This window comes from Danio rerio, chromosome 24 (genome assembly GCF_052040795.2).
Source record: "Danio rerio strain M-AB ecotype USA chromosome 24, GRCz13ab, whole genome shotgun sequence".
Lineage (NCBI taxonomy): Eukaryota > Metazoa > Chordata > Actinopteri > Cypriniformes > Danionidae > Danio > Danio rerio.
In genome coordinates this window covers 31,458,414-31,481,266 of record NC_141044.1, presented here as the reverse complement: position 1 = coordinate 31,481,266, position 22,853 = coordinate 31,458,414, and the positions used below count along the sequence as shown (strand labels likewise).

Below are 22,853 nucleotides of genomic sequence, written 5' to 3'. Positions count from 1 at the left end.
TCTCATCTCCCGGTGTGTCCTCGAACTGTATTGTTTGGCTCTGTGTTGTATACAAAGGACGTGCAGAGATATTGCAATGCATTTGCACATACAGTTGAAGTCGAAATTATTCACCCTCCTGTGATTTCCTTTTCTTTTTCAAATATTTCCCAAATGATGTTTAGCGGTGCAAAAGAATTTTCACAGTATTTCCGATAATATTTTTTCTTCTGGAGAAAATCTTATTTGTTTTATTTCAGCTAGAATAAAAGCAGTTTTTTATTTATTTAAAACCATTTTAATGTCAATATCATTAGCTCTTCAGCTATTGTTAACTGTCTGGAGAATAAACCACCATTAGGCAATGACCATTAGGCCTAATTACCCTAACTGCCATCCTGATTTCACCAAGTATGACTTGCTTCTTGATTAATATCTGTGTTGATCCTGAAACAACATTCAAATCAGCCAATCAGAATTAAGAAATATGTTTATCATTTATGTTAAGTTTAGGTTTACGGTTAGCTTTATACATTTGTATATTATTGTTATGCAACTATTATTTCCCTCTTATTTTGGGAATAATTTACAGTTATGGATGGGTTTAGGGGTGGGGAATAAGTATGGATTACATTTTCCAACCAAAATGATGTTCCAGGATCGACATACAGTAGATGTTAATCCAGAAGTGCATCATACTTGGGGAAAGTCATGATGTGCTTATCTTAACTTGCCTAATTAACCTAGTTAAACATTTAAATTGCAGTTTAGACTAAATACTACTAGCATCTTGAAAAATATTTATTAAGATGTTATTTACTGTCATCATGGCAAATTTGAAATAAATAAGTCATTAGATTAGTTATTACAACTTTTATGTTTAAAAATGTTCCCTTTTTAAACATAAATTGGGGGAAAATATACAGTGGAACTAATAAATCAGGAAGTCTAATAATTCTGACTTCAACTGTAAAAAGTAAACTAAAAATACTGAAATGATATTAATGCACTGTAAACATACCTGCTAACACTTCCGTTTTTCCCAGGAATCTCCCGTATTTTAGACCCATCTCCCACCTCTCGCTCATTTTGTTATTTCTTCCGGAAAATTTTTGTTATTTCACCCTGCCTCCACAACCCTCAGCTTTTTGGTACAGTCTGTAACAAATATATCGTATAGTATCCGATGGCAGCTGCCGCTCGAAACACTAACACTATAGTACAGTTACTAACCCGATTCTCAACTGTTATTCAGACAAACACACACTGCTGCCCCCCATCCCCCCACCGCCCTGGTCTCCAGGAATTTTAGAGACAAATGTTGGCAGGTGTAAATATAAAGTGCATTTTTCTATATTTTAAAAGCATCATTGTTTCAGTCTTTAATGTAACATGATGCTTTTAAATCATTCTGATATGCTAATTTGATCCTCAAATTCATAAGAGGATATTTAAATTCTGAATATCTTTTCATTCTTTTGCTAGAGAAATTTAAAAAAACATGAAGATCTTTACACAACTTTGACCAAATACTGACCCTTTACTTAAAAAAATAATTTTCTGCATACCTTTAAAATTACAAGCAAATGACTAAATCTTTAATGAAAATTCAAACAAAACTTAAAACATCGATAGTTATATAACTATACTGTTTTACACTCCACTATAATCACAATTACAAAACAATTTGTCAATAAAAATGTAAAATAATTCATAACTCTTAAAACACTTTTTAACCCATAAATGAAATTTCTGCCATCATTTGCTCACCCTTGTTTCAAACCATTTATTCATTCATTCATGTTCTTTCAGCTTAGTCACTTATTTATTAAAGGGTTGCCACAGAGCAATTAGCCGCCAACTATTCTAGCATAAGTTTTTGGGCAAAACAAATGCCTTCCAGCCGCAACCCTACTCGTAAACACCCATACAATCTTGCAATTACACACACTCATACACAACAGCCAGTTTGGTTTGTTCTGTTCACCTTTAGTGCATGTGTTTGGACTGTGGGGGGAACCAGAGCAGGGGAGGAAACCCATACCAACACGAGGGGACAACATGCAAACTCCACACAGGAATGCCAACTGACCCAGCCGAGGCTCGAACCAGCGACCTTCTTGCTATAAGGCGACAGTGCTAACCACAGAGCCACCATGCACCCTTGTTTTAAACCAGTTTGAGTTATTTAATCTTTTAAACACAAAAGAAGATGTTTTGAAGAATTGTGGAAACCTGTAACTATCGAATTCCGTAGCATTTTTTTTACTATGGATGTCAATGGTTACAAGTTTCCAACATCTTTCAAAACATCTTCGTTTGTGAAGACACTGAATATCCATTGGTCAATCTACCAAAAACTAATAAATAAATAATGATTCCATAATCTTTTACACAGTTCACTTCTTTATGTTGCATCAGCATATTTTAATCTTAAAAACCTGAGAAAGCGGCTCTTCGTGTCTCTGTGTTCCTGTGTACCTGTCAAGCCACGGCCAGTTGCATCTTATGTTTCTGGATTCAGTAGCTCTTGTGTCTCAGCATGATGTGCTGGAAATTCACATAGGCTGCATTGCATTGCTTTCTCTCTCTCTTACTCTCTTCGACTGAAGTTCTCTTGGCCGTGAAATACAGAATAATGTAATCCAAACAGTTGGGCGCAAGGCAGCCCCCTCACTGGGCCATCCCAAACCCAAGCAGCGCCTGCAGGATGATCACGCACCGCTGTCAGCCACAATAAAACCAGAGCTTTACTTATTAAGTAGGGAACTGTGTGCTGCATGGGGATCTGGAGATCCAGATACTCACACACAGATGCTTGCTTGTGTTTTAGGATGAAGATCCAAAGGATGCTAAAGGATATTCCTCTTAAGGATTCTTTTACCTCAGTTATGTATCTTAAAGATTTTAGGAAGCGTTTCAAAATTGACATTCAATTTTTATTATTTCTGTTTTCAGAAGGACAGATATACCGTATAACAAATTCAAAAACTGATTATAGACCTATATTTAGGTGTGTAAAGGCATTTTTAATATTTCTCAGTTGTCCATAACTGTAAATTAAAGCTACTTAACAAGAAATGTGTTAACATTATACATTTTTTTAAAAGTCAGTAACTACAACTAGAAAAGCTCGCAAACTTTATGGTAGCTTGAGAAAGCCTCGTCTGAAAGTTTGAAGCTTAAAAGTTTAAATAATTGAAATAGTTTACAAAGTTTAAAACAGTCAGAACCAGGTATATGTTAGTTGGCATGTTTACGTAGGCATGTTTGTTGCAAGGTGGTTGCTAGTTTGTTCTGAGTGGTTGCTAACATAATTTAGCATGGTTCTAGCATGAATTAGCATGTTGCTAGTATGTTTCTAACACCAATTAGCATATTATTAGCATGGTTCTAATATGAATTAGCCTGTTGCTAGCATGTTTCTAGTATAAACTAGCATGTTGTTAGCATAAATTTAGTATGAATTAGCATGTTTGCTAGTATGTTTTTAGTATAAATTAGCATGTTGCTATAATGATTGTCGTTAGTATGTTTCTAGAATGATTGTCGTTAGTATGTTTCTAGAATGATTGTCGTTAGTATGTTTCTAGAATGATTGTCGTTAGTATGTTTCTAGAATGATTGTCGTTGGTATGTTTCTAGAATGATTGTCGTTAGTATGTTTCTAGAATGATTGTCGTTAGTATGTTTCTAGAATGATTGTCGTTAGTATGTTTCTAGAATGATTGTCGTTAGTATGTTTCTAGAATGATTGTCGTTAGTATGTTTCTAGAATGATTGTCGTTGGTATGTTTCTAGAATGATTGTCGTTGGTATGTTTCTAGAATGATTGTCGTTAGTATGTTTCTAGAATGATTGTCGTTAGTATGTTTCTAGAATGATTGTCGTTAGTATGTTTCTAGAATGATTGTTGTTAGTATGTTTCTAGAATGATTGTCGTTAGTATGTTTCTAGAATGATTGTCGTTAGTATGTTTCTAGAATGATTGTCGTTAGTATGTTTCTAGAATGATTGTTGTTAGTACAGTATGTTTCTAGAATGATTGTTGTTAGTACAGTATGTTTCTAGAATGATTGTCGTTAGTATGTTTCTATAGATTAGTATATTGCTGGTATGATTTTGGTGTGTTTTTAGTATGTCCAGTGTAAAGTCAATGGCAGTTTTTTTGCAATAGAAGTCTATGGGACAGTTGCTATGGTGCTGTAAGTGGTTGCTAGGCTGTGGCTAATTAGTTAAACGGGATCGGTGGTTGGCAGATTGGTAGTCTGAGTTTAATGAGCGTAACCTTTAGTCTATTTGACAGTCTGGCGGAAAGTAATGAGGTCAGAGAGTTTGGTCCAATGTTAAGTCAGTGGGACTTTTTTGAATTTTCCGGGTTAGTTTTTGGAAAACCGTAAGTTCGATCACATGGAAAAGCAATAGCAACTCGAGTCAGACCAGTTTGGAGTTAGTTTGGTGGTTGTAGTATGAACGGTGTCGGAGGTGATGCGTTCTTAAAATAGTCTAAGAAAAAGAAGACGGAAGAATATGTTGTATAACAGTATATTGGCTTTCTCAAGCCACCACAATGATTTTATGTCTACATATACTGTAAGATTCATGGTTAATTTTAAGTATGCTTTCCTAAAAATCTAAATTGCGGTTCAATAAATCAGCCACATTATCCAATAATCAATAAAATGCATTAAAAATCATTGTTTAACTTCAGGACATGCTTCAGGAATCAGACTATACTGTTCAACTCTACATGTTTGATTCATTAAAAGGAACTATAGCACACAAAAAGTCATTTGTTTAGTATTTTAATAAAATCTGAGTGCAAATCAGTTCACGTAAATATGTTTGACTTAAATAAAATGAACCACCTCATAAGAGTCATTTGTTCATGAATCAGACCACACTGTATGTTTCCAAACATGGATTCAGTGGAATCAGTGAACAGTAGTGCAGTAAACACTATCAATGTTTTAGTTGTTTTTGTTTTTTTGAGAGTCAGCCATTGACTATCGATTCTGATATTCACATTCCTCCCAAAAACCCTGCACCTTGGTGGATCCTGCTGGGGGTCTTTGATTAAACCCAAAAACACCAGTGGAGGCACACTCACACCGCATACACGTAAATGCAAAGACACATTCACACGTTCACAAACACCTTCTTGTTTACGCAGGGGGCCAATCCCTCACGCTGCTTCACCAACAGCCTGAAGATCGAGACAAATCGATGGTATCATTTGATTGCATCAGCAATGTTTTGTCGTGTCCGTGACCTACGGCTGTGAATTCTCCTGGAAGTTAATTTCGAAAGGGACTGTCCCATACTATTCATTTACACCGCCAGCTCTGGGGAAACAACCTAATTATTTTTTTATAAATGGACGTGTAAACAAGAACTCTGTCGTTTCATCATGCCAAATGCAGATTGTAGGATTTGGTTATACAGATGCATGAAAGATGTTTTACTTTAGTGGAGAAGGAAACGGCGTCTGTGCGTAGGAGTGATGAGACAGTGGAAGTCCTGGCATAGAGACTCTGGTTTATACACTCTTCTTCCTTTATTTCCCTATTTCCTCCTCCTCTTCCTCTGTGAGTGGGCTCAATGTTGTGGATTTGAGCTGTCTTCTTTGTGCTTGCCCCCTCTTTCGCTCGACGTGCTTCTCTCTCCGGGCTGGACGGCGTCCCGGAGGAATTTGTATACACAGATGTGGAGTGTCTGTTGAAGAGGAGGGATGCAGTCGTTTCAGACACCCTAGCGAAATGCCTAATTTCCCTATACATGGCAATTAGATACACTACACATTACAGACCTTTCTATCAGACGGTGATAAATGTGTGACATAGATTTGTGTGCTTGTTGCCTTTTCGTCTTTTGGCAGAATTAGGGCTTTAAATAATGATTCATTTGGTAATTGATAATCCAATGATTTGATTGAAGTGTGTATTAATATCCACATTTCAATTCTTGGAAATCATTTTGTGTGCATATTTGACCTGAAATATATATGTTGGTTTCTCAAATGGTTTTTTGTTAATAAATGACTGTGTGTCTTGTTTAAGAGAATTGTTCCTGAGAATTGTGCATGTTTGCCATTATTTACAGAAGATCAATGTCTTTAAGTTTGATAGTGATTTATTTATTCATTCATTCATTCAATTTACTTCGGCATAGTTCCTTTATTTAACAGAGGTCGCCACAGTGGTATGAACCGCCAACTATTTCAGCATATGTTTTTAGCAGATGCCCTTCCAGCTGCAATCCGGTACTAGGAAGATAGTGGTTTATATACCTGAAAATATCTTGCATTGTTGGAACAAGAATCCTTTAAAAGCTTATTATAGCAGTCTCTTTAAGAATCACAGCGCAGCCCCAAAATACAAACTGCTATTTTAGCAATTAGTTATTTTTATATTTTGGTACTTTACTTTACATTTTACCCCTACTGTATATCTGAACCTAAAGATGCATCTGAAAAATATCTACAGTATAAAGAAAAGCAACACCTACAGTACACTACCTGACAAAAGTTTTGAGCCTATCCAAGTTTTAGGATCAACAAATAATAACTTGACTTCTAGTTGATCATTTGGTATCAGAATGGGCTTATATGAAAAACAAAGACCTCTAGATTATGCTTATTTTACCAAAATAAATATGATCATGCCTTGATTTGTAGTTAATTTAATTAGGACAGGAAGGTCTGACTTTATGCTTGAACAAAACCTTTGTAATTTAACAGAAATAATGTCCAGTATAGAATATAAAGTCATGGTGCAGTTAATAAAGAATCAATATTGTGTATGACTCCCATGAGCTTGGACGACTACATCCCTGCAATGACTCAAAAAAGGTATTAATAAAGTCATCTGAAATGGCAAAGAAAGCTATCTTGCAGGACTCCCAGAGTTCATCAAGATTCTTTGCATCCTACTTCATCTTATCCCAGACATGCTCAATAATGCTCATGTCTGGTGACTGGGCTGGCCAATCCTGGAGCACCTTGATCTTCTTTGCTTTCAGGAACTTTGATGTGAAGGCTGAAGTATGAGGAGAGGGTGCTCGCTGCAGAGCCATTTGAGGAGAGGTGAGCTCCAGAGAGGGGGAGCATGAGCTGTCGCTCCTCCTCCTGTAAGCTGTTTTAATGCGTACACCAACCCCACCCCTAACCCTAACCCCAGTGACATCACTCGTAGAAGAAGTGCAAAAAAGGTGGAGCTCAAGCTTAAGCTCCCCCTCTCTGGAGCTCACCTCTCCTCAAATGGCTCTGCAGCGAGCACCACTTGAGTATGAGAAGGAGCGCTATCCTGCTGAAGAATTTGCCCTCTCCTGTGATTTGCAATGTAATGAGCAGCACAAATGTCTTGATACCTCAGGCTGTTGTTGTTGCCATCCACTCTGCAGATCTCTCACATGCCTCAATACTGAATGTTACCCCAAACCATGATTTTTCCTTCAACCAAACTTGACTAATTTGTCTGAGAATCTTGGGTCCATGTGGGTTGCAGTAAGTCTTCTGCAGTATTTCTGATGAATTGAATGCAGATGAACAGATGATTCATCGAAAAAAATCTACTTTCTGCCACTTTTCCAAATGATCAACTAGAAGTCAAGTTATTATTTGTTGCTCTTAAAACTGGGATCCTTTACAAGACTTTTGTCAGGCAGTGTACAATTACAAAAATGCACAAGCCATACCCAAAGCAATTTAAATGCCAATGTTTTGCTGCATACACCCTTTTGTTATGTACAGAAGAGAATTTAATTTGTTAATGTGTGAAAATATGACCCTTATCCGCTCAATCTGTAACAATGCAGATGAAAGAAAATGAGTAACTGTATAACTAAATACTGTATAATTAGATGCTGTCAGTACACCAGTATTTTACATTTGAGTGTCTATGCAAACATAAATAGGCTAAATCATAGAACCATACTTTATTTTAAAAAAATACTTTATTTATATATAATTATTTAAATATTTGTTAGAATTATCACAGTAATGTTGAGGCAAATCGAATCTAATCAAAGATTCTGTAAGACTGTAATAACAACCCATTTTACCTTAATTCATTTAGCAGTTTCATGCACCATAGACCGCAGGGGCAAGCAAAGGGTATAAAATAGATACATACATAGGAAATTTGCTGCAAGTTTGGTGGTCATTCCACAAACAAACAAACATTTAATTTGATTTATTTGGCATTTATTATCCATGCTTTGCTCATTTTCACTAGTGCAATAATGTGATTTGTAATTGTCTGCTCCTAATACCCTTCTGTTTCTCTTTCAGGATGCCTTCGTGGAGATGTACGGTCAGCAGAGAGACTCTGTGTTCCACCCGTTTTCATACCTAACAAAAGTGCTCGGCTTGGCGGCGCTGGGCTTGGCAGGAGTGACCATCGGAGCCTTTTTTGCTCAGAAGTGACAGCCTCTGCGGTCTCCATGCCAATCTATTTCACTTTCTCTGCCTGTCTCTCCTCTTCAGCTTATCAAAGCATCTTTCAGCGCTGCACTGCCCCGCTAAGCTCGGCTCCAGTGCCCTTCAAAGGCCGCCGCTGATCCGATGGCCCTCCAGCCGCGGGAGCAGCGGCGCTCATGCTCTATCACCCTCTCTGGAGTGAAGAAACGCAAAGAAAAAGAATACAGAATGAGGACTCGCAGGAGCGCTGCCACACTTTTGACTGTGATGCTCGTCACTGCCATGTACAGTTGCACTCGCACAGAGATCGACACACAAAACACGTGCACACATGCTCACATTCTTCATATGGATGCAAAAATACAAAAAAAAAAAAACTTTTATCTTCAAAGTTTGTTTTTTTTTATGTGCAAAACAAGTACAAAAAGATTTTTAAAACTTAAGATTGTGCTTTTTGACATTTTGATATCAGGTTTTTGGCATTTTGTAGCATGAATCCTTAAAAAGAAAAAAAAAGGCGAGAGGAAAACAAAAAGGTTTGCCGGCGTGAATGTAAATAACTTCTCCACTATCTGCATGTGTGGAGAAAAAGACTCTTCAGATACATTTTACTGCATGATGGAATTTTAAACTCAGTCACCCAACTTTTTTTTGATGATTGGCTGTGTTTTCTTTTTTTTTATTTTTTATTTCTGTCCCTTACTGGATGGACCTCTTGAGATCTTCCCTCAAAACAACAGATGTCGAGCATTCCTCATTTAAAATGTCCTCTTTGATTTATTCTTTGTCTTACTGGGAAACGTAAAGAACATGCCGACAACCAGACTGAACAAAGCTATCCTGATGCCATGGGCCAGAATGGGTCACAAATTCTTTTAACCTGATTGGCCCATCTTGAATGTAAAGACTGGAAGACTTCTGTAGGCTTTCCTTTTGAATATTTTATATTCACGTGCATTTTCCCCCCACTTTTTTGTACATATTTATTTTTCTGGTTTGACTGGTTAAAGAAGTTACAATGTTTAATTCCATTTCTTGAGGGCAAAATGTATGTGTTACACTTTATTTTGATGGTCCGTTTGTTGAATTTAAGTTACATTGCAACTAATTCTCATTAGATTATAAGTAGACAGTTAGTGTAAGTTGACATGCACTTGCAAAGTTTCTTACAGTCAATTAAATGTTTGTTTAGCAGCAGTATCAACATATATTAAGTAGACAGTCTACTAAAACTCAAATTGACCATCAAAATAAAGTGTTACCAATGTATGTGTAATGTCCTTGTACGTGTAGTTGTGAGTTTGTAAATAGTTCATGTTGAGAAAGCTAGACTTGGTTGAGTTCTGGTGGGGAGCGTGGAGAGCTCAACCAGGTGTGTGTGTGTGGAGATATATGAAGATGAAACAGGCAGGTGGCAGCTGGAAGCAGAAGTTCATTCAGATTGGAATGATAGGTATGTAGGGCTTTGAAAAGACTCTGTACACAGCAGACTATGTAATACATGGCCCAGGTGTATCGGTTTTCCCTCCCCAATGTTATCTTTTTGGCTTAGTAGACTGCAGACCCCTTGTGAGCTGTAGATTTTTGGATGCTCCCACAACCAAAGAAATACGATCCGTCTGCTTCCATCCCTGAGAGACCCATCTAGGGCTATACCGCTTCTTCCGCCGTATGTTCCAATGGGAGGGTTGATTTTCTCTTTCACAGGAAGATACTGAGACACCAGCTTGTCCTGAAGTATTTTTTCAGCTCTTAGATGTTCATTAAAGTCGCTGGTGTAGATTTTTTTCCAGGGAGACCAATGAGACCAAACAAAGACTGTGCAGAAATTGTTCCATGTCTTGTACATTCAGTTAGTTTTCATTTATGAGCTCAAAATTGAATGTTTAATACAATGCAAAGACTATAATTGAAATTTTAGAATTGGCATCTTTTCAGTTCATTGGTGTGAATTTGAATTGAATTAGCCATGTCTCACATGAAATTGAATTGGAATGACAGGAAGGGGAATTCACTAATTTAAAATTGAGGGTAATAGTGTCTGCTAACATTTTAAGCAGAGCCAAGACATTTTTCCCATAAGGATTTAAAAGATTCTTTGTTAAAGTGTAAACAAACTAGCTAAAAGTTAAATCATAAAAAACTTTGATTTGAAACAAAATCAGTTAAAACCTGGGTATTTAACTCTATTCTATTAAATAGTTGAGTTTGTGGGATAATTGGTGGGTTCATTGGTTTCTTATATATAAAACTTAGACCTAAAGGGCACCTATGATGAAAATCATATTTTTTAAAGCTGTTTGGACAGAAAGGTGTGTAAGTTTAGTGTTTCCACAGTCATATTGGGGTGATATAGAGACAATAAGTCTTTTTTTTAAGTTTCCTGACGTTGAAATAGAATCCAAATCCCTCCCATTTTGTGGCCCACCGCAACATGACGTAGAAGTGTGGTTTCCCCGCCCACTGAATTGATTGACAGTCGCGTATTAACATTTCTCTGCAGTAATGTGTATAAACACAGCCTGCGCAAAGCCACCGGGATTAAAAGATCTGTTCAGCTCGCTGTGATCATCAGTCATCATCAAATGTGATCAAGAATTAGTTTTACAAGTTTATGATGCACGTTTGAAATGAATTACAGTGATTTTACTGTCTTTATCACCACAGCCGCATGTCAGAACAATTATAGAAGGAAACGCTTTAATCCCGGTTTGTGGACGTTAAATCAAGTTAATTTTGACGACATTGTGTGTGACTCATCGTTGCAGAAAGACTTGAATTTACTCCACAACAAATAAATCAAATAATCATTGGGAAATTTCTTACTGTAGTAGTATCACAAACGTTACGTGAGATCTGCTTCCTTCATGTTTGTTACTGTGCTGTTTATCTGATGCAGTCGAGTCGGAAATTGAGGCACACTCTGACAGGCACGTGGGAATGGTGGGAGGGGAGTACTAGCAACAAAGGCGCAGGTAACAAAAACAGCTACATTGTGTTTAAAGCAGAAAATTCTAATATTATGAAAGCTAAAATAAATGACCTGATGGGTGTTTTGAGCTGAAACTAAACAGACAGATTCTGGAGACTCAACATAATTATCTTAAATCTTGAAAAAGGGGTAAAATGGGTGCCCTTTAACACTTACACAGAATTTAAGTTCACTTCTTCCAATTCTGTTTCATAAATTCAATTCAATTTCAAATGATGCACAAGACTTACATAAACAGAATAAACAGAATATTTAACGTGAACAGAAAAACAGCCTGTGATGGATAAAAGTACAGTACATGGTTCAGTATATAACATAAACATTTTTGTTTTTTATTTTTCTATTTGTTGATATTTTTTGTCCACTGGAAATCTGTGGAATGTATATTTCAGTATTTTATTGGCTAACGACTCCATAGTATAACACAAAGTGTACTCCATCCCCTCACAGTCTTATTTTCATTCCAGTCAACCTTCGATCCAAGGATCCGTATCGGGAGTGACTTTATCTATCAACACAGCTCTCTGGAGTGATGTGTAGCGGTACAAATTAAGCGTTCGCTATTTAATAATCTACTATATTTCTGCCCCCTTTATCGGGTGGTGCAGGACTATCAGAATATGTTAAAGCAAGTTTTGAGGACTCACACTGTAAGATCATTTTACTTTAGCTGCTAAAGATCTAGCAGTGTAAGAGAACAGGGTGTGGAGTTGAGCTTCTCCCTGTTTCTGCACCGTTTGAAGCTGCTCGTGGATGAACCAGCATAAAAACTGCCACTGCTGGAGCGGAACTAGTCCATCCACTCCTAATGTCTCGCTTTCCCTCAGGTCAGGAGAAGCTGAGAGCTCTATTACAATCTAGAATCTAGATGCGCCTGCTTAAGTGCGAGGAGAGGTTTTTTGTCATCAACCTGTGATTTCTATTTGCAATACGGTTTATCCAATTTCACTGCATCTTTTAAGAAGAATGCCTCTTAAAAATGTAACCGAGCAGTGATTGTTTGTTGTGGAAGTTTGATTTCATTTTAACTAAGGGATGTGTTCACATTTGGCGGATTTGGTTCAGTTAAAATTTAATACGACTGCTGTTTTGACTCCTTTATAAGCTCTTGATCAATTGCGAACTGATGCCATATCATATAGACACACACAATGACCTCGTTTAGCAGAAAACACAGCATTGTTTTAGACGTTCTGTCTCAAAATATACTCCATAAAGGCTGCTTGTTTTGTTTTGCGACTGTAGGTTTCATCTTAAAAATGGCAGCATGGAAGCTAAGCAAACCAGAACCACAAAGAAAACTGAACTACAAGTGTGAACACACCCTAGGATGAAATGGAAGGATGCAGTCTAGTAGGTGGATGTGTGGATGAATTGTTTTTGTATGTAAACTGTGGGTGTGCATGAAAAATATTCGCATTGTGAGGAGTCATTCACACAGAACCGAGTGAGAAGGAGATGACAAAAAACATGCAGCCTAGAGCGCCTGTGTGTTTTAAGAGTCCAAAATCATGTGTGGGATGCTATTAAACATTTTTAAAATGTGTTCTGTGTGATTGGCCCCTTTAAACTGTGTCCTTACCATGTTAAAGCAAAATCTTACTCTCTTAAATCAACATTTTAAAGCTTAAATGTGGCATTTTATGTCTGAATTGACTGTTTTCAAACAGGTTTCCCATACAGTCTTAACCCAGGCTTATTCTAAAAATGTACAGCTATATACTTTTCTGGAGAACGCCAAATACGTCCCATGAGCTAAGTTTTTTTTTTTTGCAGTTTTTGCGAATCCACCAGAAGCTGCTGCGTATGCTTTTTCAGATCTCAAATTTCTCTCGTGAGTGCCATTTGCGACTGCTGTTCTTGCATAAATCCACCAGAAGTTGCTGTCTGATAAGCCCAACCAATAGTGTTTTCAAAAGCAATCCAGAAAAAGAAAAGCCCTCACCTAATTTTTACCACATTTTCTGATTTTACCACATTCTCACACAGTTATTTACTTGTTTATTTTATTTTTTTGCTTTTATTTTTGTCTTGCCCGCTTTCTGGAACTATTCTTTGGTGCATTTAAACCCCATCATAGTGGATAACTCCTCTCTTTGTCTCAAGTCGGCCGACCTACATGGCGAACTACTGGACAAACTGGTAACAGTAGAAAAGCCATCCACATGGAATTAAGCGGGCAGCTGGTGAGCGCAAAAAGGAATGGCGTCATACTGCCCCGTATTCTTCATTTTAAAAACTAAATGCAGCCATAAGTATTTCTGGCTACATAATTCACACTCTCTAGAAATGTATATAGGGCTACGTTTTCAGAATGAGCCACTGTTGATTGACAATTTGCCCAGAGACTAATCCCACAAAAACACCTGATTGGCTGAAACAGTGTTGGTGTTCTTGAGCAGATCAGGATGTTCAAACAAACAAAGAAATGTTTTGAAAACAACACAAAGCTGCATTTTTTCCCAACCTACACTGTAAAACTCACCAGTCAACTTTACCCAATGAAATAAGTTTAGTTAACTCAAAATTTACTGAAAGTTAATTCTACTTATTTGAAGAGTTTTGAACTCAGTGTAATGAGTTAAATATTTCATTACTTTAACTTAAATGGAGTAAGTTCGCAGTACTTATATAGATTAGTTTAACTAAAATGGTTTGTTGCAATCGGTTTCCTCAAACGGTCTGAGTTGCCTTAACTTATTGGGTTTTACAGTACTCAGTTTGAGTTCTCTTCATTCATTGAGTTGTACTGTGCTTAAATTGCTTCATTAACTCAAATAGATTAAGTTCACAGTACTCATTAAGATTAGTTTTTGAACTTAAATTGTTTGTTGCAATCGGTTTCCTTTAACGCTTTGGGTTAGCTTAACTTCTTGGGTTTTACAGTGTACCGGAATGTCTCATTTTAGCTTTAAATATGTTCTGGAAACATCTTGTTAGGACGCGGTTTAAGAGCGTGCAGGGAAAGTACAGTGGGTGAAACTGAGTTTCAATATTAAACTATTTAAAATAATCTGTATCTTTTTTATGTAAATGATCTTTCATCTCTTTGCAAGAAATCGGAAATTTGAATGTAAAAATAGGATCGTCCCAGTTTCAAAGTTTGTACTTCTTCAAAAAAAAAGAACATTTCCATCTGTCAGTTCATTCCTCATTCGTACATGATCGTCATACAGATGGAAAGAGGATCAGCCTTTGTTTCGCCTCACGTTCTGTCTGATAAATATGGAAGTCAGACTTAAACTGCTGCATGAGGGGTTTTCCCTTACTTCCCTTTGGATGCTGGAGATCCGTTAAGAGTAAAATTGCAGATATAGTCTCCTAGGTTGCACTGGTTTGGTGTTTAACCATGTTATTTACATTTTGCATGACTGCATTCTTTCATCTCCAGCTATTCAGCTTTATTCTGCTCAAGTTTCGATGTGATTTGCAGATTGACTTCAATATAAATGACTCATTTCGGCATCTATTCTGAAACAAAACCCCAGAAGATTATCACACCCAAAATGTTTTTCCTCCTCCTCCCTTTGGCAGCTACCATTACGCATTCATTTTACAATACCACTTTCCTTTGAGGAAAAAGACATCGATTTTCCTTTCCTTTTAATGACTTTGCTGCCATACCCTCGCGCACAGTATATCGCATAACCATTAAAATGTAGCACAATATCCGGAGGATTTTAATATAGAAACATGAGTTTATATTTGATTTCCGAATTCTCATCTTTCCACCATTACCTTGTTTGTCTTTCTGTGTTGTACATTCAGTAGCATTCAAAAGCAATCGTTTTTTCCTTCTCTCTTGTTTATTTTTATTATTTTTTTGTGTGTTTAATTTATCCACGTACAGTAGCACTTGTGTTTCAAATGTGTCAATATCATTTGGTGTACGTATCCATGTCATAAGCTAACAGTTATCTGTCCTAATTAAATAAACCTTGCCTTATGATCTGAGAAGAGCTGTCACGGTTTGCATCACTGAGTCGGAAACTTCAATATGCCGCTCCGGATTCTGTCACGTTCCGCTGTTCTCCAAATTGAAGGCAGCGAGGGAATGTTTTTTAACAGGCCAGCTGTATTTCAGAAGCGTTTAAAGAAGGAGTACGTGAAGGTTGGCAACGGTGTCTCGCAGGAGACGAGGATTTAACCAATCAACACGGGCCATGTGTACATCCTTCTGTTTTAACCCGGGGGTCCTTCTGGAGACGTTGTTTTACAGTTGCTCAGCATAAAGCAGTACTCGCATCCAATGTTTACGACAGTCATTTGAGAATTTCAACATCTCGTACCTCTAAGTTGTATTCGGGCACACATTTAATTGAAAGGGTTACTTAACATTACGGAGCATATTGATTATCAAGAAGTTACCCCCATATGTTTTGGTTTCTAAAATGTGCTTCTTTTATCTCTTATGACGTAGCATTAGACAAATGAAAGCAGTAACTCTCAATTAATTGATTAATTCTTAACCAAAATAATATAATAATTATTATATGTATATTTCCCCCTTAATTTTTGTTTAACAGAAATAAAATGTTTTCAAAACATTTCTAAACATAATAGTTTGTTCTGTAGACAATCGAAAACAAAAATATTGCTTAAGGGGGCTGATAATTTTGACCTTAAAATGTTTTTTTTTTTTAATTGAAAACTGCTTTTATTCTAGCTGAAATAAAACAAATAAGACTTTCTCCAGAAGACAAAATATGATAGGAAATACTGGGAAAAATTCCTTGCCCTGTAAAAAATCATTTGGGAAATATTAAAAAAAAAGAAACTCACAGTTGGACTAATCATTTTGACTTCAACTGTATGTTCTCTTCAGAGTTACAAGCATGACAGAATGTGCAAATGACCCTCAAAATGCAAATATATTCACCCAAATGATTTAGTTTTTCTTTACTGTGGCTAAAAAGTGGGATTGTAAAAGGAATAAGTTAATAGAACCTAGAAAAGTTAATAGAAAATAGAAAAGAAACAATTGATGATTAATTATACATTTCATTGACGATATCTCAAATCTGCACACAGGTGAACTGGGGCATGTTTGCATCCGTGTTAGCAAATAGTTTGTCATTTTAAATGCATAGGATATTCAACTATTGAAAATTGTTGGCCCATCATCAATCTTCAATCAGCAGTCATCGGATACTTTTTGCAAATCTTTTTTGGGGAATCACTCATACAGCGCCACCAGTGTAATCCAAATCCCACCAAAATGACTCTTGGTGAATCATGCTACTATACAACAAATGCAATTCATTCACAAAATAATGACTCTTTTTAATTAAACTCTTTAAGTGTTCACACCAATAGAGTCAGTGCAGTCCAATTCACTCAGAAATGACTCTAAATGAATAATGAATCCGCTCTTTTTGTCAAATAAGCCCTATGAAAAAGAGAGAGTAAAAAAATGCTTATTTCATTCTGCTCTTTTTTCTATTTTTATTAAATAATATAGTGCAACCACTGTAGTCTGATTCACACACACACACACACAAATAGACTCTTATGAGTCAGCTTTATTTTGAGAATCGCACAGCATACAGTCCAACTGATGTAGTCCCATTCATCAGCAAATGACCATTTTGGCCTCTTTAAATGAATAGTTATAAATATGTAACAAATATTGATGTATCTTAATTAAAAAGAGAACTAAAGAAATCCTTTTTAATAGTGACAAAGACATGTTTGTTTTATTAACTGGCTTCAAATTAGAAATCAACTCAAATATTTATAAAGTAATATATAATATATAGGTGGGCACAGATGATTTTTTTAAAATCTAGATTAATCTCGGAATTAATCTAGGTTAATCTAGATTTAAAATGGCTCATTTGAATTCTGTTGAAGGCATTCAGAATGTGTGCTACCCGAATAATAAGTCTTTTGAGAACGGGTTTCTCAAGCCAGGTGGCGCATTAGATCAGGGGCTCATCTCCTGTTTCCAAAATGCTCAATAAATTCCAAAAATGTTCAATAAGATGTACATGTGTTTACTGTTTATTCAGTTAAACAGGAATTTTGAAGTGTAGGCCTACTGTACATAAGCTTCAAACAGTGCTTTTTGATTACCTTAATCCGACTTAAGTCATAACTGAACTAAACAGAAACGGAATTAAGACATATGGAGTATGCATCTATTAGTGGCATTATTGAAGTAAACACTGCGAACCCATTCTTACCCTGAAGGTGTCAAAATCTGAAGCATGATCAAGCACCTTGACCGTCAGTATGAGGCATTATATGGAGACACTTAAAGCCTCGTATAATTTCATGTAGGACTTTTCACCATATTTTCCGACAAGATCCACACAGGCGACTCTCAGTAAAGGACCGCACACACAAACACACACACACATCGCGAAATGCAGAAGTTTTTTTTTCCTTTCCATTTGGTTTGCGTTATTAAACTCCATAACACTCTCACAAGTCCTTACTCCTTAGTTATCTAATACCCCAGTTTGTCACGAAGGCATGAATGAAATGTTCATGAGTTAAAGTGAAACTGCCGAACTGCAGTCAGGCATCCTGCTGATGTCCTGAAGGGCACTTTTTTGTCACTTTTTTAGATTACTGGCCAGGTATACATCTGCGCTAAAATATCAAGGTGAAAGTCATCATAGCTTGTGTAGAATAGACCCAGCTCCCAACCACTTTGAGAATAGATTAACAGTGATATTTTTTATCGCGAAACGGCCCACCACTAATAATATATAAAAAAATATTTTCAAAGTTTCCATCCATTTGTGTATATTTTACCTACATTTAGACTGAAACAAAGCATGTTTTAGAGTTGGACAGTTTCTTGAGATTATAGACATCTTAGCTTTGTACTTTAAAACTAGTTCATGCATTGACAGCACATTACAGAAGTGCTCTTTCAGCTTTTTTTTACCAAGATGTTGTGAACCATTCTCCAGGTTTTGAACCTCAAACACAAGGACACACCAGCTCAGTTCTCAAGGGTTTCTGTTTGCAGTGCAAAACTGCCTGAGAACGAGAACACACGGTGGGGAGAAAGAAATAAAGCTGTATGGATCTGTCAGCCACCAGAGGCCACCATTGATGTGCGCTTCAAACAATCACCTCTACTGCTGACCAGGGGGATTCAACTGATGAACAAACCTTCAAGACAATGGTGATATGGCAAGCTTGTTTAACAGGTATAATCATATAATATCCATTTACATGCAATCATATATAATACAAAATATACTAGTGTCTTTTCATGATGTACTTTTGCTTATACATTTCATACTATTTCTTGTTTATTATGCTGGTAGTCATTCATTAGAGACTGGTAACTATTGAACACACATTAGATACCAGTTCCTGTTAAATAGGTAGTACTTTTTCATCAGATATAAGCTTTAAGGCAAGTAATTTCACTAGGCGGCCGCCTTTATAATGCTTCTATGGCAGGGTTGTCCGAACTCGGTCCTGGAGGGTGGGGTCCTGCAGATTTTAGCTCCAACTTGCCTCAACACACCTGCAAAGATGTTTCTAGAAAGCCTAGTAAGAGCTTGAGTAGCTAGCACAGGTGTGTCTGATTGGGGTTGGAGCTAAACTTTGCAGAACACCGGCCATCCAGGACCGAGTTTGGACATGCCTGCTCAATGGCGTATGCTCAGCATTCTGTTTGAATGGGGAACATCAAATTCTCCAAAGCTGTTTGCCAAGCTTATGAGTAAATATCATATTTGGAGTCACCAATAAAATTAAACAACAATCTTAAGTTTGATTTCTAGGCGTTTGAATCAGACAATATCTGCATTTTCAAGTCGTCTAATCTAATGCGCATGCGTACTCAAAGACCACAAGATCACGACACCAACCCTCCTTTAAGACTGTTTACGTGTTACAAAGTATTATCCTCTGAACAACAATCATCTGATCGCACTGGTCTGCTGAAGTAATTCCCAACTTAGTTCCGATGGCAAATAAATCGCATTGAATACACAAACAACATGAACGCACACCCGCAGCCATTGGGGAGCCCAGCGAGCAGTTGGGCGACCATGCCTTGTACCCCAAAGTCAGTCTGACGTCATGTGCCTGCTATGCCTAGAGGGGGGTCTGGCTGCAGACTCAGTGCAGATGCAATTTAAGCTGCACCCAATGCTTTTTAATGCACTCACCTAACCCCAATTCTCACAGTGACGTCACTAGCTCCATTGATTGCATACTGTCTGACATTGCAATCTCAGCTTGCATCATAAAGGCTGCATCCAGATACTTTTGGCGTTTGGAAATGAAAATCGGGTTGACGTCAGAACCCAATGTCAAGCCGATCACAATGGCCAACAACCAACCTAAAATCAACCAAATACCACTTCCTCTTCTTAACCAATCACCTACTCCCTAAAACTTATTTAAGGCAGACCAGCCCTCTCGCACTCTTCTTCTTGTTCTTTTGAACCCACCATCCCTCCCTCTATTTCCTCGTTTCCTATTAACAATCCTATAACCCTCTCTTCACTCCTAGGTTAAATCAGGGGGTCAAATCACTCTATAGAAATATTACAGAGACGGTACCCCCACTCTGAGTCTCTGGGCATCATCGTAGGATGCCCGATCAACCTATCTATGTGTTCACTGTTTATCCTCTTACTTCCCTTCCCTTTTATCCCACTGTTCTCTTGGCATCGAGGGTGGTGTGAGCGCTGGTTCATCAAACCCACAACTGACAATCCCTGCCAGAGCTTACGACTTCCCGATCACAAGTCCAACTCTCTCATTAGGCCATGGCTGCTCCTCAGACCAATCATTGATCAACTGTGGTAACTGGCAATGCAACAGCTCACTTGGAACCTCAACCGAGGTGATAATAAAAAAATACCAGCTACAGAATGCAGTTAAAAAGCACCTAAAAGAGAGCTGTACGAAACAGTGCCATGCCATACAATGGAAAAATGTTTCTAGTATCTAATAAATACTGAACAGATACTAGCTGATCTGTACATGTAACACATACAACCTGTAATATGAGGCCTATTAGCCTGATCTCACGAGGAAACTTAATTATTTTATGTTTTGTCAGTTTAGTGGCTAATTTGTACGAATTCGTACGAGTTCAGTTGTAGGAAAATGTACGATTTTAAAAGGAGGCATGGCACCCAACCACACCCCTAACCCCAACCGTCATTGGATGATGAGCAATTTGTACTAAATTGTACGAATTGTCATGAGATTGCGTTGGGCCTATACATAGAGTTTAAAGTATTAAAGTATCTAATAAATAAGATATTTATAAAAAAAAAGTACTTGCAGGTACTATTTATAAGTAAAGTTTTACAAACTAATTTCGGGAGGAGCATGTGATATGATTGATTGTGGCTGTTATCTCATCTGTAATCTTTAGTAAGCCAATCAGATCATTCCAAACTCACAATAATAGCCGGACTAGCATTACTTCCTTATCCCCCTTTCCTCCTTTACCAGTTGGAGCTCTCGAGAACTACCTGATCTTGTACCCACTTACATGCTCATTGACCAGGCGGGAGCCCTGGGCTTAATTATCCCCGAGTTCAGGGTATTCTCCCAAGACAGCATGCAAAACCTTCTATTATTATCAAGCAATATCTAAGTGTGAACTTTTGAAATACAAACACCGAAATAACTACTAGTATATTGTATAACTCTACACACATTTGGATTAAAAAGGCTACTTGTCAAAACTAAATATGCCTACATTTATTTGTATCTAAAATATCTAAAGAAGCTGGCTAATGAATAAGTACTAGTAATAATGTAAAAGATAGGTACTGGTTTCTAAAAATGGGTAGGCTACAAGTGGATATTAGCATGCTTTATAGATGAAATATTGACGTTCCTTGCCATAAGGATGATGCAGATGATGAATGTTACGATTACACTGATGATGATGATGATGATGAGCACTTTGAGCCTGGGACTTATTTTGCGAAGTTGTGTGCCTCAAGGTGTAAACATGACTCCTTTGAGATTTGGCTCATCATGTGATATTAGATTAACCTCCTACCGCATCAGAAGCCCCGCAGCAGCTTCTCCACCCGCGTAAAACTGGGAAACTGCACAGAAGAAGTGCGTGGATCCTCCGGAGGGCCGAGCCCGAGGGAAGAGCAAGGTTAAATTAACTTGAGCCCGGTTTTCTTTGTGCAAAAAACGACTCTCTCAGCGGATGAAATATTTCACATACGTGGAAGAAGGAGAATTTTAAATGATATCAGTTTTAGAGCTCGTTCGTGCGCCGAGTTTTCGTAATTATTGGCAATTGAGGGTCTTCTGGCAACTTGTGGGGAAGATGAAGCTGATGATGATGGCAAAATTTAGACCGGCTTCAGATTTCAGAGCTGAATGGAGGAAAGTATTCATGATGTCTCAGATCAAAGCCGAAGCACAGTGTCCAAAGGGATGCATATTAACATCTAAGGCTACAGTAATGCAACTGAATCTTTGATAGGGAATGAACCTCCCTTTGTAAGTGCATAACAATGATTGCCTATAGAATGGTTGCCGACACAATTGTTTTATCGTATATAGACAGACATCTGGGAAAACTCTGGATTCAGAATTTATAGTTTTTTGAGTAAAATTAGGTTTAGTTATTTTTGTGCAACTGGGTTATTTTAACAAATAGTCAAACCCAATGATGGGTTAATTTTTCAATTGTATTTAGATAATACGTTAATCCAACCATTTGGATTGTTCATTATTGACCCTATCTATCTACCCACCCATCCATCCAACCATTCAGCCACCCACCCACCCAATGATCCATCCATCCATCTATCCACCCATCCACCAACCCACCCACCCACCTATCTAATCCATCCATCCATCCATCCATCCATCCATCTATCCACCCATCCTTTGGACTGTGGGGGAAACTGGAGCATCCAGAGGAAACCCATGCCAACATTGGTAGAACATGCAAACTCCACATAGAATTGTCAACTGACCAAGCTGGGACTCAAACCAGTGACCTTCTTGCTGTAAGACTAACCACTGCGCCACCGTGTCTCCGACTATATTTAATGAAACCATTTTTTGTTTAAATCAATGTTTGGAGTGTTTGAATTGCACTTCTCTGCTTTCCTCTTTTCGGATGGTTGGGCTTTTCTCATTTCTGCGATCTCTGACACACATCACTCACCTCTTTCTATCCTCCACTGCCCCTGCCATTCTGAGCTGCGGACTCAAACTCTTGACATGAAAGTCCAGACTCTCAAACAGAATTATTATACACTGCTACACACATTTCACACTGCTCTTATGTGGAACCAGACTTGACAGTAATCAGGTGTCGTCACAAAAGAAAGCATAAAGCTCACCAAGTTAGTCTTACCGAGGTATTGATCACCTTCAAAAATCAATGAATGAAATTTAGGATGATTAAATAAGGTTTGCTGTGTTCTTGAATGGAATTGACTTTTCTTTAAATATGGACAGCAGCATATGTTAAAATGATCCTCGTCCACG

The 22,853-nt window shown here is 37.5% G+C and overlaps 1 protein-coding gene and 1 long non-coding RNA gene across 2 annotated transcripts in view; both read left to right on the top strand.

Annotated features, from left to right (window-relative positions):
- bcl2a (BCL2 apoptosis regulator a) overlaps positions 1-8,789 on the top strand; it is a 91,418-nt gene extending 82,629 nt beyond the window's left edge. Inside the window, 1 exon segment of the mRNA NM_001030253.2 lies at positions 8,270-8,789. Coding sequence (NP_001025424.1) covers positions 8,270-8,404 — 135 coding nt within the window. The 3' untranslated portion in view covers positions 8,405-8,789.
- LOC147838068 (uncharacterized) lies at positions 1,772-5,207 on the top strand. Its single transcript, XR_015525107.1, has 4 exons — positions 1,772-1,814; positions 1,856-3,612; positions 4,040-4,245; positions 4,399-5,207. It is a non-coding gene; the product is annotated as an uncharacterized LOC147838068 (long non-coding RNA).
- Positions 8,790-22,853: the final 14,064 nt, after the last annotated feature.